The sequence below is a fragment of the Amblyomma mixtum genome, chromosome 8, assembly GCF_055824585.1.
Source record: "Amblyomma mixtum isolate Tamu chromosome 8, ASM5582458v1, whole genome shotgun sequence".
NCBI classification, from domain to species: Eukaryota; Metazoa; Arthropoda; class Arachnida; order Ixodida; family Ixodidae; genus Amblyomma; species Amblyomma mixtum.
This window is the reverse complement of record NC_143019.1, coordinates 33196771-33217422: the sequence shown is the minus strand read 5'-3', so window position 1 is coordinate 33217422 and position 20652 is coordinate 33196771. Positions and strand designations below refer to the sequence as shown.

General features: G+C 44.6%; 2 protein-coding genes across 5 annotated transcripts in view; both read right to left on the bottom strand.

Moving 5' to 3' along the window:
* Positions 1-686: 686 nt before the first annotated feature.
* On the bottom strand, positions 687-13057 carry LOC149331946 (uncharacterized). Of its 3 annotated transcripts, none has more exons than XM_089555605.1 (6): positions 12459-13057; positions 12148-12199; positions 8245-8377; positions 5995-6140; positions 3946-4075; positions 687-997 (listed from the first exon to the last, which is right to left on the bottom strand). In XM_089555605.1, exons 2-6 carry the CDS (start codon positions 12197-12199, stop codon positions 730-732), a joined length of 729 nt encoding a protein of 242 aa, XP_089411731.1. In that variant the 5' UTR covers positions 12459-13057; the 3' UTR covers positions 687-729. The 3 variants fall into 3 exon arrangements, with proteins under 3 accessions (XP_089411731.1, XP_089411733.1, XP_089411730.1); XM_089555607.1 differs by having other exon boundaries at positions 12515-13057; XM_089555604.1 differs by having other exon boundaries at positions 12495-13056.
* A 7220-nt stretch (positions 13058-20277) lies between these two features.
* Positions 20278-20652, bottom strand: part of LOC149331945 (uncharacterized) — a 13083-nt gene continuing 12708 nt past the window's right edge. For both annotated transcript variants that reach the window (XM_089556951.1, XM_089556952.1), the window contains exon 5: positions 20278-20652. This exon is cut by the window's right edge and continues 1951 nt beyond it. The gene's annotated coding sequence lies outside the window, so the exon portion shown is untranslated.

The window sequence follows — 20652 nt, the reverse complement described above, 5'->3', positions numbered from 1 at the left end:
TACGAATTCCTTCTGTTGAGCGATGGGAGGCTGTGCTGGTCAGCCCGAACCCGGGCATTCAAGCCTTGGCCACCGAGTGGGCCACTCAGGTCGCCGCCAGCCATGGTTTGGTGGCCATCTAGCGCGGACCGTCTGCATCTGCATTTTTGACGGAATAAATGTTTTCCAATAAAAAAGCATTGCCCTTGCCAAATCTTGCTAGAAGCAGGATAAGACGTATTCGCTTCCAAACAAAAGGCAATTGTTCTTTCGCCTACATGCGGAAGATGCCCGGGGCGATAGCTGAGACGCACTTCAGCTTCGTGTTTTGGGCTTTCCGTTCAGTGAGTAAGTCTTCCATACAGAAGCCGAAACGTCTTAACCTGTTTTTTTTTTTTATAACCTTTGGTCGGGGTTTCTATTTGTTGCAGCCAGACTTTGATTTGAGCTAGTTGGTTGTAGCATGTCTTTTTCACACGAATTCATTTGTCATTTTCCTGGAAGTTGGATCTGTATTTTGGGTGTTAGTACCCCAGACTTTAAGAACAAAGTAAAGAAAGTGTTTCTCAGTCAATCTCTGGAGGTAATTATTGGCTGAATGCTTGTAATGTGCACCTCTTAAAACTGCCGCTGCCCGTGCCGTGGGGCATACTTCTGCTGAAGCCAGGTAGACAACACACTCTTTTCGAAAAAGGTACAAGTTTTAAGAAGGCGCTGAAGCAATATATTAAGGAAAATTGGTCTACAGGCTTAGTTCTTCTTCTTCTTGTTCCGGAAGGAGTTGGATATCTCGATGACAAGTTCGATGAGGTTGGTCTTTTTGGGTCCCTGCTGTGCCGGCAGCTTGGGCAGTGCATGACAGTCGGCCGAGCCCCTGGTGTAGGATCCGCACACGAGGCTCAGCACCTGGCCGAAGATGCGCTCCATGACGTTGGTCACGTATTCCTTGGCCGATGAGCTGGACCCGCAGACGCTGTCCAGGGAGTTCTCCACGCATTCCAGCGAGTTGTGGTACGAGCTGCGAGTGATAACGTCATCATCATCAGCAGCCTGACCACGCCCACTGCAGAACAAAGTCCTCTCACATATCTCTCCAGTTAACACTGTACTGTGCCAGCTGCGGCCGCCCTGTACCCGCACACTACTTAATCTCATCCGCCCACCTAACTTTCTGGCGCCCCCTGCTGCGCTTGCCTTCTAATTTAATTTGTTCGTCACCCTTAAAGGGGCTCTGAAGGGGCTGCCAATGAAGTAAATAACTACCTAGTGCACCTGTCCAGCTGGCTGAAGGAAAATATGCTAGAACTATATTAAAAAAGACATTTATCGTATTTCGCCCAGTTAACAAACCACTGCACAATACACTAACACTTAAGTTTGATGACCAATGTCTTTCCTCGGTTAAAGCACAAAAATTCCTTGGCGTATGGTTCCAGGAAGAATTGTCATGGACGCCACATGTGAATTATCTAACAAATGAACTAGCACGAACCGTAGTATGTTTATACAAAGTAGGGCACATAATTCCTCTATGGCTAAAACAACTGTTGTACAACTCCCTGTTCTATTCAAAACTAATATATGGGATGATGGTGTGGGGAACCAAAACAAAAGGTAATTACAATAAGCTCATAACACTGCAGAAAAAGATATTACGATGTTATGAAAATTATTATGGACGTTACCAGCTCCTACAAACTTCTCCTTTGTTCTTAAAATATAAAATGCTGAGGGCCGACCAGTTATACTACTATAAACTACTTCAGTTCGTACAACTCCGGAAGCTGTACATTTGCGACAGGGAAGAAAACTCTACTTATCCTTTCCGACACAATAAAAGACGCATGCCAAAAACTAGAACCAATTATGGTAAACAAACAGTTCCTTATCAATGGCTTCGATTCTTAATAAACTTGAAGGTAACTTGAATTTCACATCTAATATTAGCACATTCAAAAAGCAGATTAAAGATGTCCTAATAATATCAGGTGTTTTGTACGGGGAGTGACGAGTATTTATGACATGCATACACAGGATGTATCCTTCTCTTGTACCATGGTTTTTCACTTTATTTTTGTTATAAGTGTCCTTCAATGTATAGTATACTGAACAAAATCTCTGTATAATATCCTTGCATATTTTTGTACTTATCATACTCTGTTAATGTTGTGATTATAATGGCATACTTTACCCACATCTGTTTTAATTATGTGACTTACCTTCTTTTTATGCTCAAATTTGTATTGCACTTCCGTCGACTGCAGAGGGACAGAGGCCCCGTCAGGCGCCACAGCCTTTAGCCTCTGCCCCTGCAGCAGATGCTGTAACTGCTCTGCTCAAATAAATCTTTTCAAAGTTGTGGTATGCCTAGGATGTCAAAGGACGCCGCTTCACAAATATCTGCCGGCAAGAATTTTCTTTGTGCGTTTCGTGGAAGCCGAGTTATCGCCCGTCAAAATTTGAATTTACGCGTCTCGGCGCCTTCCTCTCTCCTCTCGTCACTTTTTGCACGCTGACGTGTGGGCGCTCCGCCGGCGCCTCCGCCTTCCCCCCCCCCCCCCCCCCCACTCGGTCCCTCCGCCGGCTGCCGACGCGCGCGGGAGAAGGGGGCGGAGCTGGCGGCTGCGGCCACGGGAGCTGCATGACGTCAGAAAGAGGCGTCACGGCGAGCTAATGGCAGCCCTTCGATGGTGACGTAAAGAGCGCGGATTTCTTGTTTATTGTGCTAGCAAAAAAACAAACAAAAAAACAAACTACGTTCTCGGCATCCACAGCGGCTCCGCGAGTGGGCACTTCTTGGAAGAAGAGTTTTCTGGCTTCAAAGAAGATTCGTAACTACATTGTGTTCTCCAGTCCAGCCTGTCTATATATTCGTTGATTGTGTGCAAATGGTTTGTGGGACAGCTTAACGTGACCATCTGTTGGCTACCAACCGGATGCGACATTTTTCCACGCGAGTGAGGAATAAGACATTGCTGAATATAGAAAGCCCTTTGGTGACGTGACATCTTTGTCTAGGCGACCAGAAACGTAAACAGGAAGTCTTGTTCGGATCCTTGGACCGTTGGTAATGTTAAATGTTAGCCAATATGTAAAGCAAGGGTTTTGGTGCCCCAGTAGCACGTGCAGTGATAGTCAGCGCGCCGGTTCAGTTTTACTGAATGCCTTGAAATTCTCACAGCTATGCGTTCGGTCTAAGAAACAGTAAGACTGCATAAACTGAAACCCTTAGGTTTCAACGGCTTCAAACGGCATCGTTTAGGGTGGTGCGCCCATATTTTGTCTGAAATAAAGCAGGTCGTGAAATCTTGCGGATTCCATGCTTCAGTGTATTCATGTAGAATTCTGATTTTATAGTTTTCTTAAACGGTCCAACGCTTCAGTGGATGCGGAAAGTAGGTCCGAAAAGATGACCATGGATATCGCTTTTAATTGTGAAGCAGCTGTGTAATATTGTTATATACAGTACTGTTATGAACATATTGATGGGAGCGGTCTAACTTTCTGAAGCGTAGCAAAATATTCCTTTCAAATTTTTTGCTACTCTAGCACCGCAGTTAATACTGCAGTAGAAAACCAATGAGACGAATGTGACAATAATTGTGAGGTGGAATGCTATGTGGAATACTGTTGGGTACTGTTATGAACATGCTGAAGGGAGCGGTCTAGCCCTTCGCAGCTGAGCAAAATATTCCTTTTATATTTTTTTTTTGCGCTAGCTTCGAGTAGTTCAGCTTCGAGCTGTTAAGTCTTCGAGTAGTTAAGTCTTCGAATAGTTAAGTTAAGTTGTTAACATTGACTAGTAGAAAACTACAAGTGTTTCCAGGTAGTATCTGCGGGTACATTGATGGTTAAGGTGCAATGATTCGATATGCAAAAAAATTTCGTCCATAAACAACTTCCCCGTTGAAAATATACACTTGTCAGAATTTCTGTGTATGTATTCGACGGCAGCAGTGCACTCACCAGCAAGCGTATTGTATGGTCCTTCCGGGGGGAGCTTCGACGCTGTCGGCCAGGCCTTCGCGGAGGATGCCAATGCATTTGTTCATCTTCGTTCCGGCTTCATTCATGCACTTGATGCTCTTCTTGTACACTGCGTTGAATCAAAAGGCAACTTGCTTAATAAGGTGTGCACCGCCTAAGAATGTCCGTACACCGTCTTCCCGCTTGCAAATGTGACTTTCGAAATCGTTAGGGAGGCGTGCATACAATGCTAGCCATTGTTCTTGTTTGGGCATATCATAACTGCTGGCACCATAGAGTTTCTTACTATTACCTAGAGGGAAAGCTGGCGCCCCGTCTATGGGAGCTTGCATAGAGACCCCTCGTGACCACTTCAGCCACCATGGGCGCTCAAAGCATCATGGGGCGGTGAGCTACCGACTGTATAACTACAACTTTTGGCCAAAATATAACGCAAAAATAAAGCTGTTCGATTAATGCGAATGTCCTAACATTCAATATCCTGTCTGTAAATTGCAAGAAACGAGCAGAAAAGCATTTAAGTGCAAAGTTTGCCCAAAATTAGAGATGGCTAGCTTTCCTATTGGCCAAGTATTGAACTTTACAAAAAGCTAATATTTCGGGCTCAACAGGCGCGCTTTTAAAAGAAAATATGTTTTTAACAAATTATGTTGCTTAAACACTTTTAAAGGTTTTTTAATGGCATTTTGGAAAAGTGAAACCTTTTAATGGCGTTGTGTGTCGTTGTGGTTTCACTACTATAGTTTTTACACACTGCATTCGCGCGAAAGTCGTCTGCGCACACACGAACAGCGTTTTCGGAATGAAGCATCTTAGTAGCACCACTCTGTGTTTCCAAAAAAAATACGACTGTTCCGCAACAAGTAGCTCACCGTCCCATGATGCTTTGAGCGTCCATGGTGGCTGAAGTGCAGCGCCGCCAGCTTTCCCTCTAGGTAATAGTAATAAACTCTATGGCTGGCACACTTCTCTTTCCGAACGTAGAGAGGGTGCAGATAATTTTCATTACGCAAGTAAATAAAAAAGGAAAGCCTTACTAGTCTCGCTTGCGGAGAAACAATAACTATGTTCGTTAAATTTCTTCGAACCTCTTTGAAGAAACAAAGAAATCACGGGCCGACACGTAAAACGCCGAGTACAACTGCTGCAGAAATGCATTCCCATCGACTGACCCTTTAGGTATCCTTATATCCTTATATTAGATTCTGGGTTCTTGGACTAAACCTTCATCGCAGATGACAGCTGCGAAGGCACTGTTAAATTTCTTGAAGGAATCAGGACTGAGAGCAAGGTTATGAAGTTTCAGTATGTGTCCTGTGTACCCTGCAAGTAATAGCCAACGGACACGTCTCGCCTTTCTATCTCTACATCCATTCCCGTTCCCAAGCGGAAGGCAACTTACCGGGCGCCGCCTAGTTAATCTCCCTGCCTTTCCGTTCATGTTTTTCTCTCTCTCTCTCTCTCTACGTCCAGCCTGCATTTTTCTTCGTTTACAGCTTCTCCTTTTTATCTGGATAACACCTGGATGGGCACCTGGATAACATATTCACCTACCTACGCTGCCTGGCAAGAACTGTACGCTTACATGGCCATGTGAATTGTATATGTTTTCGAAAACATGGTGCTCTTTATCGCTATTTACGAGAGGTTGGACATCGGTATCTTTATAGCTGGTCATTGCAATGAAATGAGTCTTCCCATGAGATGTGGCCGCAAAACTGGGTTGAAATCAGGTGCGGAAGATTTAGAATGCCCGTCTGCTATAAAAGGGAAGACTCTGGTGTGGTGACGGCTGTCTAGATTTCACTGGGGCGCACAAGGCGCACATCGACATCACTCGCGTATATTTAGTTCTCTCCTCATAAAGTCCGTATTGGGTCCCCTCCTGTGACCAGCTGCTTTGAAGCAACTCTGTGCATTCTGTTCAGTGAATGATTTAAGAAAAAAGAGAGCTACCGATATTTTACTAGTGTTAGAGCCAATTTCCGCTGTTTCTCCTCTTCCACAACCGGAACTGGCGAGACTCACACTCGTATCCCTCGGTGCCTTCAGTGCAGGCGGCCTCGAAGTCGTCCCCCGCTGCTTCCATGGCGACCAGCGCCACAGCACGAGGAACGTTGTTCAGGCATTTCTCAGCGAATTGGAGCGTGCACGCGATTTGCTTGCTGTACAACCTGCGAATGGGGCGAGCGCGCTTAGGTGACGGTGGCAGTGACGCTTCATCTTTGCCAGTTGAGGCTGTGTTCAGAGTAGGAACCAGGCCCTTTTCAATGACCTCCTATTGGCCCTGACCTGCTCCAGTTGCGGTAAACATATATCTAAGTTTCCTAATTCCACCAGTACATATGAAAGTACCCTAGCTCTAATATGGAGTTAAGGCCACACACATTCGAAGCTTCCGTGCATTTCAGCATAGAGCACTTGAACACCTGCTTTTAGCGCCAGCATCAAGTGAGCTGCATTGTTCGCTACAACAGCATTAGCACCTGAAAATTTTTTTTATTTTTCACCAACACTACTTGAGCTACATTGTTCGCCACAACTACACTAACACTTGAACACCTGTTTTTTTTTCCACCAACTTTAGTTGATCTTGATTGTTCTCCCCAACAACACCAGAACGTGAACACCTGATTTTTTGAACAACACCAGTACTTGAACACCTGTTTTTTTAACAACACTAGTACTTGCACACCTATTTTGTTCGCCAAGTTCAGCTAGGCTGCGTTGTTCGCCACAATAGCACTATCATTTGAACACCTGTTTCTTTTTGCGCAAACCTTAGTTGAGCTGCATTGCTCTCCCCAACAAACCATAACTTGAACACCTGTTTTGTTCGCCAACTTTGGCTGGGCTGCATTGTTCGCCACATTAGCACTAGCACTTGAAGACCTTTTTTTTGCGCAAACTTTTGCTGAGCTGCATTGTTCTCCCCAACAACACCAGTACTTGAACACCTGTTTTTTTCGAACAACACCAGTACTTGAACACCTATTTTGTTCGCCAACTTTAGCTAGGCTGCATTTTTGGCCACAATAGCACTAGCACTTGAACACCTGTTTTTTTTTGGCGCAAACTTTAGTTGAGCTGCATTGTTCCCCCAACAACACCAGTACTTGAACACCTGTTTTTTTAACAACACCAGTACTTGAACACCTATTTTTTTCGCCAACTTTAGCGGGGCTGCATTGTTCGCCACAATAGCACTAGCACTTGAACACCTTTTTTTGTGCAAATTTTAGTTGAGCTGCACTGTTTTCTCAACAACACCAGTACTTGAACATCTATTTTTTTCGCCAACTTTAGCGGGGCTGCATTGTTCGCCACAATAGCACTAGCACTTGAACACCTTTCTTTTTGCGCAAACTTTAGTTGAGCTGCATTGTTCATCACAACAACACTAGCATTTGAACACCCGTTTTTTTTTGCCAGCGTTACTACAGCTGCATTGGTCGCCACAATAGCACTAGCACTCGAACACCTGTTTTTAAGCAAACTTTATTTGAGCTGCATTGTTCATCACACCAGTACTAGCACTTGAACACCAATTTTTTTTTCGCCAAATTTAGTTGAGCTGCATGGTTAGCCACAACAGCTTCCAGCACTTTCGCTGCGTCTGTAGTATGTACATGGTGCGTCAAAAATTTACAGGCCACAGTGTGCGCTTTTGAGCCATGTAGTGAATAATTTACAACACCCCGGAAGCTCGAAACCTTCGGAGAATGAGAAGCAATATCATTCTCACTCCTGGGTATCTTGGCTGCTTCATAAGCTCCGTAAGTTCCTGACTATACTGCTCAAAAAGAGACACCGACGCCTGGAAACATATGGCCGCATATTATGCCGCTTTTTGAGAATCGTAAGCTGGAAAGAAGCATATAGAATTACTGATACGGACTGAACGTGAGAAAGCGCGAACATACAGGATAAGATCCAGAAGACCATACTTTGCTCAGTTTTCGAGCGCAACGTCGACTATAAGACTAAAACCCTTATAATAATTCTTCACTGTATGCTCATACCAAAGCGTTTAACAACGGTTTCTCTCCTTGAAATATTGGATTCTGCATGGAGGTAGTCTGCGATGCTTGGTTTTACCGTTGAAGTGTTTGTGGAAGTCTTATAGAACTTCTGATCGTTCTTTGTGTCCGATATGTATGCTCAGCTTGCATTCCACTTCTGCGATAGCCCTTTGCAGGGACGAAGTATGCCGAAACAAACCACAAACACACTATTAAAATCGTAAACAAACAAATTAATGCCGTAACTTTTACTCACTCGCAGTTGGTCTGGAACTGTGCCTCGTGAGGTTCTGGCAGTCGCGTGCTGTTGCTGTACACTAAGTAGTCTTCTCCGCATGCATGCAGCTGTGATATGCTGCATCCAGGTTTCAGCTGCGCCCGAGAGACGCCTGCGATGCGTTGGGAGACCAGCAAATGACCGCTCGGTCGCCACGATATTGTGTGCATGCCGGCTTCTAAGTGAAGTGCTCGGAGCATCGAATTCACGCGGCTTATAAACTGCGCGATTTCTCCACATATCCCGCTTATACAAACCATCTGCTTCGCCTTCTTTGCTGTTTGAGCGCCGTGTTGTGCGTGAGTATTTTCCTCCAAACATTTCCTTTTTAGAGTCGCCCGAAAAGCCGCTAAATGATGATGGTTTCTTGAGAGGCAGAAGCCAAAAACTGTGACGCTCTGGAAGAATAACAGCATTGGAAGCTGCCACGGCGTGCGGTAAAAGTGCAATAAGTGCGGTAAATCTGTAATAACCGCACTATTTATAAACATACCACGGTGGAACACCGTATACATGTACCGAACCCGGTATGCATTCTTTTGCTTGACTGTATATATAAAGCGGAACGTGTATCACGAGCATACGCACTTCGGTCTTGGCTAGCGCGTCGACGCTATGGTAGCTATTTAGCTACACGCATAAAAAAACATCATACAGATAGCTTGCCTTAACATCACTGTTGAAGCAAGTACCACTGCATTTCTTCTATGCGAACGGTAGTTCATGCGCTAGCACTACAGCGCTTGCACTGAGCATGCGTGATGGGTGAAGGAGGCTTCGAAAAAGAAAACTCGTTAGGGGAGAAACAACAGAAACATCTTTTGAAAGCACCTCGGTTTCTTTTTTTCTAAAGCAAGCCTTTTCCGTCGCAAATGTGTATTATCAGTTGACTGAGTTGATTGTCTTTGAGTTCTTTGCGAGGCTCTCTCTTATCGTTGTCCCCTGAAGGTAAGTATTAAGAAATTACTGCGAGATCGAAAGTGGGCCTCTGGTGACATACTAAACTCGTGTGGCTTGCCCCACAACTTCGGTACAAGTCGCGAGCACAAAAATAACTTCTTTGCGTTCGTCAAATGACAGGTAACACTAGGAATGGGGGTTACTATAGTAAATGAGCACTTTTGATTTGCGGCTTATACCCGTAGTCATGACCGCAAACAAGCTATCGAAGTTAATAAATAAGCGCAAGGTAGCCGACATAGGAAACTTTAACATGGAGAAAATCGAGCATGCTCTAAAGAACGGAGGTAGCCTAAAATCAGTGAGGAGGAAACTGGGCATAGGTAAAAACCAGATGTAGGCGCTAAAAGACAAACAGGGCAATGTCATCAGCAATATGGATAAGATAGTTGAATTAGCCGAAGAGTTCTACACAAATCTATACAGTAGTGATTGTAATCATCAAGTTACTCAGGGAGGCAGTCGAGCACGGCAATGGGACATCCTGCCAGTAACGAAGGAGGAAGTAAAGAAAGCCTTAGGAGCAATGCAAAGAGGGAAAGCAGCTGGTGAGGATCAGGTAACAGCAGATTTGTTGAAGGACGGAGGAGAGATTGTGCTACAAAAACTAGCCACCCTGTATACGCAATGCCTTGTGACCTCGATAGTACAAGAAGCTTGGAAGAACGCAAACATTATCTTAATTCATAAGAAAGGAGACGTCAAGGACTTGAAGAATTACAGACCGATCAGCTTATTGTCCGTTGCCTACAAGGTATTTACTAAGGTAATCGCTGATAGAGTCAGGACAACCTTGGACTTTAGTCAACCAAATGATCAGGCAGGCTTCCGTAAAGGATACTCGACAATAGACCACATTCACACTATCAATCAGGTGATAGAGAAATGCGCAGAATATAACTAACCCCTATATACAGCTTTCATTGATTACTAGAAAGCATTTGACTCAGTGCAAACCTCAGCTGTCATGCAGACATTGCGAAATCAGGGTGTGGAAGAGTTATGTGAAAATGTTAGAAGATATTTATAACGATTGCACGGCTACTATAGTCCTCCATAAAGTCAACAATAAAATTCCAATACGGAAAGGTGTCAGGCAGGGAGACACGATCTCGCCAATGCTCTTCACTGCCTGCTTACAGGAGGTATTCCGGGGACTAGAATGGGAACAGTTGGGGATAAGAGTTAGTGGAGAATACCTGAGTAATTTGCGATTCGCTGATGACATTGCCTTGCTAAGCCACTCAGGACAAGAACTGCAAAGCATGATCAATCAGTTAGACAGGCATAGCAGAACGGTGGGGCTAAGAATTAACATGCAGAAAACCAAAGTAATGTTCAACAGCCTAGCAAGAGAACAGCAGTTCGCAATAGGTAGTAAGGTGCTGGAAGTAGTAAGAGAATATGTCTACTTAGGGCAGGTAGTGACCGCAGATCCGGATCATGAGAGGGAAATAACTAGAAGAATAAGAATGGGGTGGAGCGCATATGGCAGGTTCTCTCAGATCATGAATGGTAGCTTACCAATATCCCTGAAAAGAAAAGTATACAACAGCTGTATCCTACCGGTACTCACCTATGGGGCAGAAACGTGGAGGCTAACAAAGAGGGTTCAGCTTAAGTTAAGAACAACGCAGTGAGATAAGGAAAGGAAAATGATAGGTGTAACGTTAAGAGATCGGAAGAGGGCGGAGTGGGTGAGGGAACAAACGCGGGTTAATGACAGCTTAGTCGAAATCAAGAGGAAGAAATGGGCTTGGGCAGGGCATGTAATGCGAAGGAAAGATAACCGCTGGTCCTTAAGGGTAACGGAGTGGATTCCAAGAGAAAGCAATCTTTAAATACGGCAGCGCAGGTGGGCGGATGAGATTAAGAAGTTTGCGGGGATACAGTGGCGGCAACTGACAAAGGACAGGGTTAATTGGAGAGACATGGGAGAGGCCTTTACCCTGCAGTGGGTGTAGTCAGGCTGATGATGATGATGACTCATAGTCATGAGGGGTAAAAAAGAGGCCAGAGTTGCATATGTTGGAAGGGTGAACTGTGCGGATGAAACTCAGAATGAAGGCCAATACTGAACCCTTCCATAGGTAATACGTCAAAAATGTGGTTTTCCTAACACATTCCGAACACTTCCACCTGACCAGACCGTGAGACCTTGCTGAGCAAAGAACACGTACTAATAACTAAAGTCTATGCGAAACGGTATATTTTTGGCTATTTCTCGGTGCAGCTGTCCTTAATCATAATGCGAAGAAATTTCATGCGAAAACACAAACGCAGGGCATGCCGTCTGTTTCTCTGAAATTTTTCTTTTTGCTAGGGTCCTTGCTCAGTGGTTATGCTGCTCGGCTGCTGACCCGAAAGACGCGGGTTCGATCCCGGCCGCGGCAGTCGAATTTTGATGGATGCGAAATTCTAGAGGGCCGTGTACTGTGCGATGTGAGTGCACGTTAAAGAACCCCAGGTGGTCGAAATTTCCGGAGCCCTTCACTATGGCGTTCGTCATAGCCTGAGTCACTTTGGGATGTTAAACCTCATAATCCCAAACCTTTCGTACAAAAAGAAAACGTGGTTGTGCCTAATGCTGGGGCCCAAGTAAACGGCTCCAACAGCTTGTGCCTAATACTGGGTCCCAAGTAAACAGGCTTCATTAAGAAAAACAACTATAAAAATCGTCAGCCGTCTGAAAAGGTTCAGCGTCCTTAATTTGCTGTTAGCTAATGCTTGAATTCATAACAAACTTAGCTTTGTACGTAAGCACACGGAATTAAACTATATCTCATGGAGCCGTTCTCGCTAAAGAGTTGCATGTGGTTCTAGGAACGCAAAGTTGCACCTAATTCTTTTTACGCACGTTACGGTGAGTATACAAACACAAGCCAACCAAGAAGGAAAAAAAAAGTGGCACGAGTCACTTACCGAGAAGACAGGTAACGAAGATGCATACAGCACTGAGCCTCGACCACTCCATCTGAAAGTAAGGGCACACACGATCGAAGAGGAAACTTGTCTCCACTAGTACGAGTCCGTGGAGCTCAGGAACGTCTTTAAATACGGCAGCGCAGGCCACATACTCTTGGCAGCTGACCTCTCTCATACAAGCGCGCACATGGCACTCCTACTGGCCTTGAAAAAACATGGCAGTGTCACGCCATGCACGATGCTGTTCGATGACCGCAACCTCCTCACCCTCTTTGAACCCTCCAAAAAGATAAAACCCAGTCGCGTACCGTTTATAGGCAGTGCTTTCCAACTCTGACCGATACCTTTAGTAACCCGTGGTCACCTGTAGAATCAACTTCGTCCCGTGGCGGTGTTTTGCAGGCTTCGTTCTTTGGGAGGTTCTTATGCTGCAGAGTTGGTTAGCTGCGCACACGTCGTGCTGCAAGTTTGCCTGTCCTGATAAAGGACTTGTTCTCTGGGCCCGCGACGAGTGGAACAACAATAACAACGAGGCAAGGGAACGAACGAATAAAAAGAAGAAAGAAAGAAAGGAAGACACTGGGAAGGCCTTGCTGGAGAAAGCGGCATCGGCGGGCCGCAATGACCGCCAGAATTACGTGACGCACGCAATCGGTATTTATCTACGCTCGAGCGCTCATCGCCTACCGGCAATTGCGGCCAATGATGGGCGGAGCGACGGGGCTGCCGGCGATGACGGGATAAAACTAATGACGTCACAGTAGACGATTAATGACAGGGCCGAAGGAAGGACAGCGGCCTTACGGTTATGTTGACCGAAACATTGTCCCTTTGTGGACAGTGACTCTTTCGATGCGAACAGAGATGTCGAGGGGAAGATGTGTTCCCGCTGTGTATTTTATCGCGCACGAGTTCGGTGCAGTGTTTTGGAAGGCAGCGACTGTTTCAAAAGCGAAGGGGAGAATGTGGAGTGGCTGAACCAGTACATCACGTTGCCGAGTCTCCTGATGCTTATCGTTGTCATCGACGTGGTGTTTATCTGAGTTTTTGGAGAAGAGGGCCATAAATACTTGCATTACAGCAAAACGAAAATGAAAAGGCGGCATTCCAAACTCGAACTGCATCCAAAGAGCTTCCAATGCTTGCCTGTCTTAGGCTGAGGCTGCTTCGCCGAATATATAGGAGCGCGGAAGTCTTTTCATGGTTCCCTTTCTGCTTTGGTGCACGATCCTAACGCTATTTTTCTTCGTCCAAGATCTCTGTTAGTATTCTTATTTATACTTATTTACTTAACAGGACTTACTTTGGAGTGTAATGCCCAGATAAACATTTACGATCCAGATTGCTCATAAATCGGCCAGATCTATAATGACTGATTTTTCTCCTTAATTTTTTTTCCCTTATCTACGGCTTTGCTTTTGGCGGTTGATATTTTTCTAAGATAATTCCTAGGTTTTCTGAAGGTAACTGCTTTTCGTCTCTGTATATTAACGCTATCATTTACGTCTGTTTTTCTGCACCTACTCGGTGAAAGGCGCCTTGCGCGACCTTGCGCAAAATCAGGGTTCATCAGCACCAAAATCTTGCAGCGCTATATAAACAGAAGCGTACTCACTGTCCCAGGACGAAGGTTAAGGCCGAGTGCGCCCGCTCAGAGCCTGGCTGTCCGCGTAGCTTTCGAAGAAGTTGCGAGAGCTGTTCGTTCGTGTCAAGACTTTCGTCGGCTAACTGCTAGAATCAATTTAACATTCGATTGCTGCGTATGCGGAAAACTGAAGCCATTGTCTAACATTGCCGCGCTGAAACAAATGTTCCTTTGTGATGTGACATAAATAGATCCAGGCTAGCGAACACGAAGCCCCAGTGGATATTCGTGTTACGTTGACCATTGTTCAGTGCCGCTTTCATCGTCATTCGTCATCCTTTTCCTGTAAATATCTTCATTACCGGCTTTTTGTCGTGAATAGATGACGCTTACTTCCTGGTTTGTTCTTTTGCTTTGGGAGAACTAGCTATAGTTCTCAGAATTCCAGAAAAGCGAACTGGGAGACCAAATCAACTAATACTGCTACACTATTGGTGCTGTTATTTTTACTACTACTGTTATTTTTGTTACTACGGCTACTACCGCCACCAGGACGACCACCACTATTACATCCATTAGTATACTCCTCTTCTACTACTACGAGCCCGTACGAGTTAGTCCCAGGAAACCTCCACTGGAGCAAATTGCACTTGAGGTAAAGGCCGTAGGTTCACAAAAATTTGGGGGCGAATCATTGGATTGATGCTGAAGAACAGCGATATGATTCCGCTCTTGATTCTATTCCAATTATATTCCCATTATGGTTATATTCTAATTGCGATAACTTTTATTAATGTTTACTGCGTCCGTCTTAGTCATTTTCGTACGGGCTGAGTCATACTTAGTCCGACCTCTCGCTCCTCTTTCCTACAAATGGAGAGTGAGAGGGTAGGGGGCGTTGGTTGGGGGCACCATGGCATGGTACAAACAATACGTACGCGCCACTTGTACGACGAAGTAGTTGCAAAGCGTTTATGTTCTAAATATAATCTGAATCGAGGCTCAGTGTTGTCCGACTACCACTGTGTTGTTTTAAACTCGCCTAGAAATTATAAGAAGCTCAAAAAAGTATCTGCGGAGCCATGCGGACTGCATCGACAGCCACAGCATATGTGTGGGTGCAAGTGGTTTCAGTTGGACTGCTGTATGTCGGGCGAAGACAATTCGGGCTTTTCGACTGCGAGCAACAGACGAATAGGATTAGTCCTATTGTCTTCGTCTCCTGTGTACTCGGAACATGTTGTTGCTGGACAACGGATGGTCAAAAACTTCCTAATTATGCTTAAGCGCAGCTCTGAGCGGATTGTGCTGTCGGCGAAAACAGTTTGCCGGATACGGATGGGGCGAAAAAACTTCGGCGCAGTCGCGGAAGTTAATCGGCAGCAATTTATGACTTTCTTAGAGAACATGCGCATGTTCTATCCGCTGGAAACAATACAAGGGCACTTGGTCGCGAGGCAGAGTTGCAGTAATTTTTTTCCGGGACCGTGCATCCCATGAACATTTACGGCCGATATTGGGCGTGCATGCCGCTATGTGAAAACCATTTTTTAAAACATTCGCATTTATTGACAGCAGATGCTCCAGAAGAAAAAATCATGTATAAATGCAAGTTTATATCGGGTCAAAAGTGGCAGGAGATTAATTGTGAGACGTCTATGCCATAGCTATTCGGATCGTGGATTGAGGGTATGCACGCTAGCCCTACTAGACAAATGAAGTGCGACGAACATTGTACTTCTTCGAGAAGTCACTGGCTTGGCTATAGCTTCTAACAGTCATGGGAGGTAGACTGGCAGCGGCCGTATCAGCGAGCCGTACACCACCCCCACCACCAATTTGCACCGCTAGATTACACCAAACCCGTAGTCACATTTTAGTTTAGTTTTTTATTTATTTATTTATTTATTTATTTATAAATACTGCGATCTTGAACTACAAGACCATCGCAGGTGGGTACATGATTTGTGTAATACCCAAGGACAATGAAAAGGAAATACAGCAGACAAGGCGTCACAGCAACGAAATTAGTACATCACACTGTACTGTATCAAATTCACAACCTCAGAATATATATACTGCAGTCATAGAGCCAAACATATAATTCAGTAAATCTAAACAAATTACTCATCAACCGAACATTCAAAATTTCTTCACTTGTTGCAGCATCTCCTCAAAATGAGACAAATTATTCTCTTCGACTATATGACCAGCAAGGTTGTTCCATTCGGTAATGGTTCTCGGAAAATAGGAATATTTGTAGCAGTTCGTTCTTGTGGATAAATGTTTTACGGAAAGAGAATGTCTCAGGCGTGTTGCATAACCACTAGAGTAACTAACAATATTCGAGATGTCAATGTTGTATTGCCCATGAATTAACTGGAAAAAGAATTTCAAACGACAGATACGGTTTCTATCAGTAACGGATGGTAAGCCACTCTTTTTAATAAGATTAGTGATAGAGGTGCGGCCATAGGAATTATAAATAAATCTTACTGCTTTCTTTTGAATCCTTTAACGTCCCAAAGCGACTCAGGCTATGAGGGACGCCGTCGTGAAAGGCTCCGGAAATTTCGTCCAACTGGTGTTCTTTAATGTGCACTAACATCGCACAGTACACGGGTCTCTAGAATTCCGCCTCCATCGAAATTCGATACTTAGTATGACAATGGTCGGCACGATGCTGAAAGCGCCTTTGACCCCATCATCCACCGAAGTTCGGGCTATTTTCTCACCATAATGCTTCACTGCTGGTTGAATAGCTTTGTCTGTCTGCCGGAAACTTCTAAAACGCCAGGAATTGAATGCGGGAACTTCGAACTCCCGATCTGTGCCACCTGCTTTCTGTGTAGTACGTATACCGCGAATGCGACCGCGCATACCAGGATGGCGGTCTTATCGGGCTAGGCGCTACGTGGCGCCACTTTCCCAAGATGGCGGCGCTTTTCATAAAACGGTGTAGTCAGGACACGCATTTTGTGGCGAAGGTGTGTTGTGTGTATGCATTCTGTTGTCATTCAGACGTTCCGCTTCACATGTATGATGGATAGTTGCCATTTACAGACCCTAAAAGCAATTGTTCTGACATCTGGACGGAATCTTTTCGCAGCGTTGGGTCCTTCTGAGACCAGAACACGGCTACCTCGATAAAACCCCTCCACAAAAAAATATAAAAAAGTGAGTCGGGAATAACTTTGCAAAACTGATGACTGATAATGACTCAGATTGACCAAGGAAACAATTAAAATGACTGTGAATGACCCAGCAAAAAACAAAGAAAAGTTGCTGAGCCAATTTGAGCAAAGAACCTGTAATCAGCATAGAAGTACATAGCAAAGTGCAAAATAAATTATGAGAGGAAGATAGAAGTACAAGAGAAGCTATGGAAAGTCAGGGAACAGACCTAAAGCTAACGCGTTGTCATCGCATAATGATAATTAAGCGGCAGCGTAAGTTTTTGATCGCACCCACGTACATCTTCAACACGGAAGTGCAAGAAAATTATGTATAGGTTTGAATCTTGCTGACGAGCAGTATTCGCCAGTAGGTGATTCATTCGTCGCCTTCCCAAATATGTGTCAGAAAAAGAAGCATCAGATCGTCCCAATGAAAGTTATGTTAATTACCAGCTGAGTGCAGATTGTGCATTGCAATAAAAAATCGCGCACGAGCATTTTCAAGCATTCAGAAACCGTGCATATACTCCGTGCGGTTGACTGTATTGCTGCTTGGATTCGTTCGACTCTGCAGTATTGTAAATAAATAAATAAATAAATAAATAAATAAATAAATAAATAAATAAACAAACAAACAAACAAACAAACAAACAAATAAATAAATAAATAAATAAATAAATAAATAAATAAATAAATAAATAAATAAATAAATAAATAAATAAATAAATAAATATCCGGTGAATGGGATTCAAAGCAGTTACAGTACAACCACGTCAACTTAGCATGGCAATTTCTGCCCTTTGAACACTCCAAGCATCCCTTCGCTCTCCAGCCCTGTCTTTTATTTACACTGACTACACGCCCAAGCAGCAAGGTAATCAGCTCAAACCTCGCTCTCCAGCCCTGTCTTTTGTTTACAATGAATACACGCCCAAGCAGCAAGGTAATCGGCTCAATATTGGAAAAGCATTGACAAATGCCGGTCGTAGAAAGACCACAGCGAAACCATCCATTTGCTGCTTGGGACGTTGCTTGTCCGGCGTCCACTTGGCACACCCCCTGGCACGCTCTGCCAGCGGCAGAAATGACAGGTTAGGACAGACGCAACTGCATGAGCCGTGCAAAGATCAATGTTCTCCTTAAAAAACCCACCACGCAGTAAAAGAAACGCACAAAAGAATGCGACTAAACAGCGCTGCTAGCCAACCTTCTGAGCGAAACGCTGCAATGGACGGCAGCAGGAGACAGTAGAGAGGTCACTTCCGCGCCAGTTACTAGATGGCGCTTCTTGTCCAACATGGTGGCGCACATGAGAAAATAGGTTGTGGGCAGATTTTCACACTATAGAAGCATGCGGTGCCTACCTTATGGCCTACCTTATGGTAACGCGGAACTCCTTATTGTCCTGAACAATGCAGAAAACACCCTCCGACTAGGCACACCTTTTCATTCAATCGAAATATGCGGGGACTATACACTTGAAAGCAAACGCTTGGCGGCCATTTTTTTTTTCGAGATTTGATTGGAGGTTTACGCGCTTTGTTAATTAAATCAATTTACAGTTATTCGCCAGTCAGTCATTGCACATCGTTGTAAAAAGGTCACTTCTGAAAAAAAAAAAAGAAACCGACTTCACACTATCTTTGCACACATGTCTAGGAGACAACTAGTAGAAGCCCTACTGGAGACGTCTGCGCCAATCCTGCGGTATTGAATCTCCTGGCAGAACAGTCTGCCCTTTATGTTAAACTGCTACCTGTAAAAGTTAAATAGCATGGCCTTTTAAGTCGTTCCGTGAAAACATGCCTATGACACCATTCCTTGGTTTAGCACTAGCTGCAAGTTGGCACAAGTCCAGTCTAGAGGGCTAATAATATACAACAAAACTTGGTAGGGCCTAGTTGGTACATGATGTTGTGAAGGTAAAGGATGCGCAATCAAAGGACGAACCACGAAGAAAGACACAGGGACACACACAAGCGCACTAACAACTGTTTATTTCTTCCTTGAAACGCTTACTTATACACCTGGCCACGCATGCTCAAAAGCAATCTCTAACCACAATAGTCATGCCAACGGCTGTTAACGCGAAGCGTTCAGGCCTGTGGTGGTGCCATATCTGCATAAGGTGTCTCATCACCTCAAGAGAGTTGCAGGCAGGCATGGTGTCCCTCTGGCGTTTTCTGCGCCGAATAAACTGGCGAAGCTGTGTGCCCGCACGTGCGGTGATAGAAGGAGTGGATGCCTAATCAGGCACGGGTCTACCTACATCCCTTGCGCCACAGGGGTGGTATATTCCTTTCCTCTTTCATGTGGTAAGACCTACATCGGGCAGACAGGGCGGTGCATAAACGAGCGACTCAGGGAACATGCGAATAAAGTCAGGAACAACACAGACAAAGGGGCACACCTTGTGTCCCATCTTAGTTCTTGCCGCAATTGCGCACCGCGACTTGACGAGACCGTGATACTGGAAAAAAGTAAAAATGAACAAGCGCGGCTGGCTTTGGAAGCTTTCCACATAAAGGAAAACGCGGTAGATTGTATCAGTGACACGTCCGTGGCTCTGTACGTTGCCGAAATCAACTTTTTGCGTTCGCGTCTGCGTTAACAGCCGTTGGCATGACTATTGTGGTTAGAGATTGCTTTTGAGCATGCGTGGCCAGGTGTATAAGTAAGCGTTTAAAGGAAGAAATAAACAGTTGTTAGTGCGCTTGTGTGTGTCCCTGTGTCTTTCTTCGTGGTTCGTCCTTTGATTGCGCATCCTTTACCTTCACAGCTAATAATATACTTTACCGGAGGGCCAATAATATGCTTTAAGTATGAAGGCCAGCGCTGTTTTCGATTTACTCCGCCACTTGTGCTTATCTTATGCTTTTACATATTGCGCTTTATTCGGCAGACTACATTTGCAGAGGAAACGCCACTCCTATTGATTTGCGCCTATCCCTCTCATACGGACACCTGTACGTATTGATTGCTAAGGGTGTTTTAATACGCTTATCTTGTTTTGACCAATCTTTTCAGCCGGTTTCTCGCCTTAGAGGAGGTTAGAAGTAATACCAGCAATTGAGCTAGTAGCGAATGCATCGTGGAAAATAACAGCGCAGACAGACAAAATACAAAGCAAATAACACTTTTTGGACACCACAGCACTTGTGGTGTCCGTTATTTGCTTAGTTTATTTTTGTCTGCGGATTTGAAAGAGTGCCACGATGTCTTTAATGGGCGGTGCAAAGACAATGCTTCGTATTTCGTCTGTTTTCGATGTTTTTTTTTCTTTCTACAAAAGCTTTAAGGTGCCTATAGTCGCAGAGCCTACCTGTCGTGTGCTGTTCTGAGAGCCAAGACATGAAGCCACAGGAATAGACGTTTCTACATAAAAGCATTTTATTCGTGAAATAATGCCTGTACAAAACTGTAGGAACAAAGTCATTGACATGATTATGGACGATGATGACACATCGGAGAAATGCGTGTCTAAAGCATGAGTCTTGCAGCAAAATGCGAAAAAAATAATTAAAGCATGGTGTATTGCAATGCTTTCCTTTGTCGCAGCCTTCTTTTAGCTCTACTAGTTTATCCCTAATGGAAGACTATTAGCGAATACAGAAGCCGCTCCTTTAGTTCTTCTCTTTACCTGATGCACGACAAAGCTGAATCGCTACGCCGATTAGAACGGTAGTCCTCGCCTTTACGAGAGCAACACCTTCCTTTTGCGTGACTAATATACAGATCTTT

Excerpts from the sequence above, each read along its gene's own strand:
- LOC149331946 (XM_089555605.1), bottom strand. The coding sequence starts at position 12,199 with ATGGAGTGGTCGAGGCTCAGTGCTGTATGCATCTTCGTTACCTGTCTT. Across the intron at positions 4,076-5,994 it reads AGGCACCGAGGGATACGAGT|TGTACAAGAAGAGCATCAAG; the intron begins GTGAGTCTCGCC and ends GATTCAACGCAG. Across the intron at positions 998-3,945 it reads ACCATACAATACGCTTGCTG|CTCGTACCACAACTCGCTGG; the intron begins GTGAGTGCACTG and ends TATCACTCGCAG.